We start from the raw sequence: 8,966 nt of genomic DNA on the forward strand, positions 1-8,966 counted from the left end.
GTGTTTTAAAGGAATTGCAGTGTAACTTCAGTTAAACCACAGTGGTCATGCAATGATTCAGAGAGTGATTACATAGTTTGTAGAACATCCATATAATATTTTACCTAATTATGTGCAAATTTACTATGTTATTGTCATGTTCATCAGAAGAAGTAAATACAACTTGAATTTCAAACGACTTTTTTTTTTAAACTTTTGGGCAGCTTTGAGGTTGAAGGCATGGGGTTGAAATCATTGGCAAAAACTGGGTTTTGGAACTGTACTTATCTACAGAGTTCAATTATCCATGCTACCCTTTTCTCCATTACCCCCTAGGAAACTGAAAGTTGGATATATTAACTTGTCCTATTATCATCAGTCCAGAAGGTTTTACAGACAGGTTTGTGCTTATCTATTACTTGTGAATTTGAAAAAAGTGGACCTTATACGCTGAAGTTCTGGCTTCAATACTTGGCAAAGTTATGTCTCTTTTCTCTCCCTCTTCTCCCTAAACTTTTACTGTCCTCTTGCTTCTCATTTTCAAGTCTCTTCTTAAGGAGAACTAAAAACTCACTGTTACCTAATCTTTCTTCAAATAACAGTAGAAGCAAAGCATAAAATTTAATTTTATTAACTGTTTTCTACTTCATTACATGAGTTCTTCACCTAGTGTGTTTGTGCTTTATTTTAGAGTTTATAAAATTTTGTGATTTATATATTCACATTCAAGGGTCATCTTAGAATCCTGTTCTTTGGTATCATGAAAAATGCTACTTTTGATCAGTCTGGGTAAATCAGAAGAATGGATGCTCAATAGATATTCAAAATATATAAAACAAAGATATAACAAAATATCTTTGTTTCTGTACAACAAGATTATTATACTGATAGTAGAAAACTTTTTTAGGGATCCTATAAAGTTCACATTTTATTTGACACCTAATGGACCTCCATCATCTATAACTACTTTTTGGTTTTCACTCTTTTATTCACTGTCCCCTTTCTTATACATCAGTATACAAACCATGAATTTGTACTTTTAAGTTCTAAAAGCTGAAAATAACAGCTGAAATATTAAACCTGACTTCCTTTGCTTTTGTGATACAGGCAGGTGCTTCAGCATCAGTGGAATGATAAACAATTAAATCAGCACAGTTATGCAAGTGCAGAGACAGTGGTGGCTTGCCAGTGTTAAATGAAAGGGTACAGACCTGCCTTAGGGCCATTTTAAACAAGAGTTTAAGAAATGAAATCTAAGCCAACAGGGGAGAGAAATGTTTACACTGTTAGAAATAAGTAGAATGGTGCCTTGAATGTTCTAGTAAGGTTATTTCAGTAACCAAAGGCATTCTTAATAAAGCTACAATCCTTGGTCTATGGGGTGGGTTTCTATAAATGTTAGAAATACACTAATACTGAATAATTAATATCTTCAATTCCACAAACATTAACTGAGCAGCTAAAATGTGTCAGAGTCTGTGCCAATTTACTGGAGATATAGGATGAACCATCTCTCAACCCTGGCTGCCTCTAAGGATCAGTCTCAATCTCCTAGTAGCCATAAAATAATATCAATACCCCAGCCTCGCCCTCAGAGATTCTGAGTCATTGTGACTGGGATAGGACTAGGCACCCGTAGTTTTTTAAAGCTCCCCAGGTGACTTAATATTCAGCAAGAGTTGAAACCGTTAGGTCCTAGGCTCTCATATTCCCTTAGAAAAATACAAATAGCAATGCAGTAGTAGGACAAATAAATGCTGTGGCATCTCAAGTACTCCAAACTTTTTCAACATTTCTTGAGCAAGTACTATGTGCCAAGTGCTTTTGATGGCACCCCTAACAATTCCTGAAAGTAGGTGTTATCATACACACATTGTCAATGAAGACACTGAGGCTCAGGAAGAGTCAGTGACTTGCAAAAAAAATCACAGAACTTCTAAGTGGCAGGGTTAGGCTTTGAACCAAGACACCTTGCCTCCAACTCAACATAGTATCTGGGGAAAAATAAGTAATGAATTTAGGTGATTTTTAAATTTTAATACTTCAAACAAATAGGTGTCAAGAAGGGCTGCCCCTCAAGTAGCTATAGTGGTTAAGATACTTAAAGACAGAGTCAGATTTTATCATTTCTTTCTCCAATACCATTTTTAATATTTTTTTCTGGGGTTTTCAAAACATAGCGAGTATTTTATTTTCCTTCAGGTTGACCTAGTAGAGATCCAAAGACAGCAACGCTTTATGGAAAAGCCATTTCTTCTCTGAGTTGAATACAATCTGAGCCCTGGGAAAATTCGATTTGAGAGTTACACTGATCTACATATGATATATCTACATAACATCAGGGCCACCAGTGACTCTGTTGTCCCCACTTAGCTGTGCACTTTAAGTATATAAGATTATGACCTAAGCCATAAGCAGCAGACCCAGGCAGGAGTTAACTAACTAGTCATTTCAGGCTACATGTTTTAATATGTTGTCCTTACCAATATAAACATTATCTACAAAAGGGCCCTGGGTTCCTTTTAATTCCTGAAAGTACCCATGTTATTACAAAGTACAGGAAACAAGTTGTATTGTACTAAATACCTTTATATCTATGATGCAAGCCAGCCTTACAAGACTTGTAGGAAAGTTTAAGTAATAACAAATCTTAAACATAACAGACTAGAAATTATAGTTTTATTCAATGAGGTAATTACAAGTTATTTCTATATTAATTTGAGTTAAACATTCAAATAAACATCCATGTCCTAAGGTCATATCACTCAGATGTAGTACTAGGATACCTATTTTTTAAGAGTGTAAGTATTACTGTTTTAACTCATGATGTTTTCATTCTGCCTGAATATTCCTTTCTTCTCCCTTCATTTTGCTTTCCTGAACCTTCCAGATGAATGTGTGCCCTCACACTTACTTGTCCAAAATAGCCCAGATATTGGTTTCTTCCTTGAGACATTTATATCCTATGAACCACCAAGGGCACAAAGCACATAGTAGGACCTCATAAAAAATTTCAGAATGGACATTGAATGAATAGAGTGAAATCTTCCAGAGTTTTGACCATTACTTTACGAGAAGCCTCTCCTGCCAACAATGACTGAGTCCCGGGCTAATTCAACATTCATATCCATCAGAGAGGCACAGGGGACTGTTACACAGGCACTGCCATTGGAGGCAAGAGAGCATGACTCTCCTTTCCTCTCCATTGCCATGCAGCCTTTGAAGAGTTATTTACCTTCCCTGACTTTGGTTGCCTCTACTGTTTACGGTGGGACTGATAATGCCTTACTTGCCAAGAAGCACAAAGTTGGTCCAGATGATTTTATAAAGTCTTTTCTAGCTCCAAACTATGACAGATCTTTGACTGAATCAAACCTTTCTTAGCCCCATACAAACAACACAGTTTGGACAAAACACAGAACATCATTTGAAGGTGCTGTGTAAAAGATATGTGATAATGAACTAACAGTAATCATCTGATGTAAGTGAATTAACTACATTGCATTGCAAATTCTTACTTATTACTATTAGCACTTTTATCTGCTTATGAAGAACCTTATTTGTTTCTTACCTTTTGACTTCCTGTCATGATATGACCTGCCTCGATAATGAGGGGTGTCCAAATACAGATTCTCAAGATCTTCTTGCCATGATTCAGGATTGAAGTGCTTGAGCAGATCTTCCACAGTATCAAATTCTGCAATTGTTTTGTCCAGAGTATCCGCAGTGAGAGTGGGGTCCGTTACTGATGGAGAGTGATAGGATACCCCCTAAGAGTGACATACAGCTCAGTGTACTCAGAAAAAGTCCATTGCTATGAAATACAAGAGTCACACAACCATATGGAAGGAACATAAACAGACTTCTGATTACAAGACATCATGTACATAAATATCATGCTAAGCCACTGTGCCATAGTCTTGCTATATTCCTAAATAAGAACAATTAAGTGGTAAATCATAGTCATTCACTTTTTTGCAAATCAAAACCCGGAAGGTCATAAAACATCCAGGTCATCTGAATTGTAATCATTAAAAAAAAAATACTAGCTAAATGGAAATATCAAAATAAGTCATCCAATTTCTTGGTCCAAAGTCTCAAATCATCATATCCATATCAACAAATAATGGTGAGCAGGTAAATTCTGAACTCCTTTCCATGCAAATGTTGAATAATCCATTCATTCTCTCCATTTAGCCTCAGTGTCCTATCTTTGTACCTCACCTAGCATTGTAGACGTTCTTTGAACAGGGTTTAAATTTACTCTGGAGACATCTTGATAAAATTTGGCACTTTAACCAGCTTACTAACTGTCAACAAGGATAATAAGCCATGAAACCGGCCCCCTTGACCTAAGAGTAGAAGATTCACATGTGTGTGTGTGCATTTTTTTTAACATCTTTATTGGAGTATAATTGCTTTACAATGGTGTGTTAGTTTCTGCTTTATAACAAAGTGAAGCAGCTATACATATACATATATGCCCATATCTCCTCTCTCTTGCATCTCCCTCCCACCCTCCCTATCCCACCCCTCTAGATGGTCACAAAGCACTGAGCTGATCTCCCTGCGCTATGTGGCTGCTTCCCACTAGCTAACTGTTTTACATTTGGTAGTGTATATATGTCCATGCCATTCTCTCACTTCGTCCCAGCTTCCCCTTCCCCCTCCCCGTGTGTGTGTGCATTTTAAGTGCTATAGTTTGTGAGGGATCCCAGCTGCCATTTAAACATTCTCAGGAATACTCTTCAAATGGGGAATGCAACATCATTAAAAGTCTGGAAGGGATTATGTATTTTGCCATGGAATACACCCCCACTTAAGTTTCCAAGCACTTACTTCACTAACCCTTGTAAAATCTAGAGGTAAATGAGCCATGTAGCAAACATCTCTGTAAAACTTCATGACCCATTAACAAGGAAATGGAAAGCATGTAGTCTCCAATGATTTCTAAATGTCTTTAAAGAAACTGCCAAACAAATAAGATCTCCCAAGGGCAAATATCTCATATCTCTACAGGAAAAATAGAGATTAACGAAAACTTGCATTTCTGAAACTCAGCTGCATTCCTATTGAGAAATAATATGCCTATGCATTATAGAGTCCCAGACAGTACACTCTCAGGTGACACATTTTCTTTTTAGCCAGTCAAGATCCAAAAGTCCCCAAAAGGATCACTTGCTCTTAGGGGGACAGTCTGTCTTTAGCAAAACTAAGAGGTTTTATAAAAGCATAACCTACCATTGGTGTAATTTAGGAGATTTCAAACATGCCCTGTAGGGAAAGGGAGTAGGTGGCAGACGGGGTTTGGGGAGTAGCGTGTGAGACATGAGATAGACTGCTGAAGGTATCAGGCCAGCTCCTTAATCTTGGAGTGTGTTTGTGTGTGTGTGTGTGTGTGTGTGTGTGTGTGTGTGTGTGTGTGTGTGTGTGTGTGATAGAAGTTGAACCCTGATTGAAGCACATCACTTCTGATTTTCAGATCCCTCTTGGCATCCTATGCTAAAGGCGGCTAAATTTATGGTTCAGTAACAAAATTCCAAATTCCCATTCAACTTTGTATTGCCTGGATCTACAGTCTACCTGGCTCATACACAACAGATGATTTACAATTAGCTTTGTATCATGTGGGTCTAAGAACAAAATGAGCTGGCCAAAGTTAGGTGCATGGCAGCATATGAAAGCTTTGAAATTAAAATTCTTCCCTCTTTTTTGAAACAAAAGCAGGAATGTTAATCAAGCCATTCAGACACAAGCATAAGCTACTTAAATGGCTCTGAGGAAGGAGGAGGAGGGAGTCTAGTCTCTTCTAACATTAGTCTGAAGAGCAAATCCAAACCATAGGTAAAATGTAAAAGGGTCCTTGTGTGTGAGTTTTACTGCTCTTTTCAAGTTTTGACTTGAAACACTAATGATATTTAAGAAAATATTTATGAGTGACTAGGTGATCTAATCAACCCAAGAGAATATTTTTGTTTCCGAGGCAATTATATAAGAACTATTTTTGAGAGAAATACTAGTTGGGTGTGCCTCTTTCAATTGCACTGTAAATTTGATCTCATTCAGCTTTTGTTTTATGTTTGTAAAATCAATTTTAAAGCTAAGTGAATTACTTTTAAAGTAATGATAAAAATCTGTAAAAATGTTCTGAAAACTGTAAACCGGTTTCAACAAAAATAAAGAATGGTTTATACAGAAGTGAATGGTAGGTCCAAAGGCCCTTGCTCCTACTCCAGAAGGTTCTTGAAAATCAGAATGCTGAGAAAAGAAGCTAGGTCTCCCTGGTCTTCCTAGAGGACTCAGCAGAACCTGGACTTGGAACGCAACCCAGAAGAGTTTCCAATGGATTTGGACCTAGTGCTGAGCTTCCACAGATGCACCAAATGGACAGGACAATCGTCTTTAAGAGGGCCTGGATTATCCTGAATCAGTGAAGGGTCCTTTAAACTTGATTTCTGCCCTTTGGGCAGGAATGATTAGATAACCCTGAGCTATCATGTACAAGATACTTGAGAAGCCAGAGGATCTCCTGACAGAATAGACCACTATGTCCTGAATGGCAAAAGCTACCACTGGCATGTACCTTGAATTGTCAGTCTTGGGCTGCTAACTGCCCACACCTCTTGCCTAGCCTCCCAGCTCCTCAGTATTACCTGCCTTATTTTAATTTTCACCTTCCTGACAATGATTGTCTATACTCAGCTAGGTTCACAGCATGCATTCTTGACCATCAGAAACGAACAAAACACTCTTAATATCACCATTAGAGACCTCACTGATCTCGATCAGATCATGTTCTAGTTCACCAGCCACACCAGGTGAATTAAATAGTCACAGAATCCATAGCTGAAGAAATCCTGGCATCTGAGGGAATTTTTAAAAATTCCCTCCAAGAACAAAAGAGAGAACATCACTTCTGGAAAAAAAAAATCAACTCTGACTCAGCCACACTAACCCACCTTAGAACCATGGATAATCTTTCTCCATGCTCTTAATCTTTTAATGAACAACTGCATTTATTATCTTGCAGTTTATTGCTACATAAGTGCTACCCATAAGATTGGTGAAAACAAAGTCTGCTCTTTCTGTACAAAGTAGATAAGTATACAGAATACTGGGAAATGACTAAATCTGGAGGGAAAAAAATGGAGCATGAACCATTTTATAGTTTCAGGGTGAGTTATGTTTTATTTCCAAGCCACATAGAACACAAGCCTGGCTTGCACTTAAGTTATGTTACCATAAACATGGATTTTTCACATCTGAAAAGATCCTTGAAAATGCAAAGGTTAACGGCGTCCCCTGGAATATTCAAAAAACTATTTCAAAATTCCCCACCTGAGCTTGGGCCCTGAACTGTTTCACACCTTTCATATGTCTGGACAGTCCTTTAGTTGCAATGTTCTCCTTTGAAATTGATAAATATTTAAGTCATTGTCTATCCCGTGTTCCTACAAGGGGTACTGACATTTCCTGGAAACCTTTCTGAAAGAGGAGAAAAAGGGCATCTGACATAGCTCACTATAACCTAAAAGAAATGGAAGAACACATCATGTTTGAGACCTGGCTTTGGGTCCAGCCATAGATACTTCATGCAGCTGAAGTCATCCCAGGGTTGACCTTAGCTACTACTCCATCAGTTGTCTTTGCAGGCAACAGAAAGATAAATTACTTACTGAGATTGAGCTTGTGACTGATTCCCAATTGGTCTCTGAGGCTGCTGCGGGTTGGAAATCTTCCTGGAAGGCAAAGAAACATCCATGCGAGTAAGGCAAACCTCTGTTCAATTCATTACATGCACAGTTTCATCTCAGCCATCTGAATCTTCTTCCAACTAAGTGACAACAGGAATACAGGCTACATTACTGCTGAACAGGTCACCATCTGTCTTAATCACCTCTCCTCAAGAACCCTTGTCATTCAAGACACGGACAACTGCATTCACATTTACTTATAAACACTGGCAAAATGAAAAAACGTGGGGACAGGAGTTCACCTTTTTTTTGTTGTTGTTTTTGTTGGCGGTACGTGGGCCTCTCACTGTTGTGGCCTCTCCTGTTGCAGAGCACAGGCTCCGGATGCGCAGGCTCAGTGGCCATGGCTCACGGGCCCAGCCACTCCGCGGCATGTGGGATCTTCCCAGACCGGGGCACGAACCCATGTCCCCTGCATTAGAAGGCGGACTCTCAACCACTGAGCCACCAGGAAAGCCCAGGAGTTCAAATTTTAACTCAGCCATCTACCGACTGTGTGACCTCAGGCAATCTACTCTCCTCCCTTCCTCTTCTGTAAAAGGCTGGTATGGGATACTTAAATTACAGGGCTGTTTTGAGAATTCAATGCATTAGTTATGTAATTATAACTAGCACTTAAAATGCTTAATAAAGAGTAATGATAATTATTGTCAGTATTAATGGTTATTTGGTTTGAACTAGGCTCTGCATCACTTTCAATCAGGAAGACTGGGGTGGGGGGGGGAGAAGAAAATGGCCATGGGAGGGACAAAGTACTACCCACTCAAGAAAAGAAAGTAGAGAGCAGACCTGAGAAAGTTAGTTACCTTAGAAGTCTTAAAGGATTTGTGACCTCAGGGAAAGAAACTTCTCTTATAAGGCAAACTTCTTTCTGATTTGTCTGTAAGTTTCATGTTAATTACCCTAGTAGCAGTAAGTTTTAAAAACATAATGGGAAGGAAAGCTGATCCTATCATTTTTACAAGTCACAGTTGGTTTCTTGACCCTGATGAAATAAATCACCTTGGTTAATTTCTTCCAGCCTGATCAGGGAGTAGGAGGTATTTTAAGATGATGCTGATAAAAAATTCAGCCACTCAAATCTGACAGCTTATACACCCAAGTATACTGAATGAGAGCTAAGTACCAGGTCTAAATTTCATTAGCATTTTGAGAAGCCGGAAATGTATTTATTAAGTGCTCATGATGAAACTGGTTTATATATAAATGTCTACGTTGAAGAAATTTTAGTTG

General features: G+C 38.4%; 1 protein-coding gene across 2 annotated transcripts in view; it reads right to left on the bottom strand.

Annotated features, from left to right (window-relative positions):
* The window catches only part of PDGFD (platelet derived growth factor D), a 235,907-nt gene that overhangs the window by 22,909 nt on the left and 204,032 nt on the right, over nt 1–8,966 (bottom strand). For both annotated transcript variants that reach the window (XM_060157930.1, XM_060157928.1), the window contains exons 4-5: nt 7,656–7,718; nt 3,551–3,749 (exon numbers count right to left, since the gene is read on the bottom strand). In XM_060157930.1, coding sequence (XP_060013913.1) covers nt 3,551–3,749; nt 7,656–7,718 — 262 coding nt within the window. The remainder of the gene's footprint in view (nt 1–3,550; nt 3,750–7,655; nt 7,719–8,966) is intronic.

This window comes from Lagenorhynchus albirostris, chromosome 9, assembly GCF_949774975.1.
Source record: "Lagenorhynchus albirostris chromosome 9, mLagAlb1.1, whole genome shotgun sequence".
NCBI classification, from domain to species: domain Eukaryota; kingdom Metazoa; phylum Chordata; class Mammalia; order Artiodactyla; family Delphinidae; genus Lagenorhynchus; species Lagenorhynchus albirostris.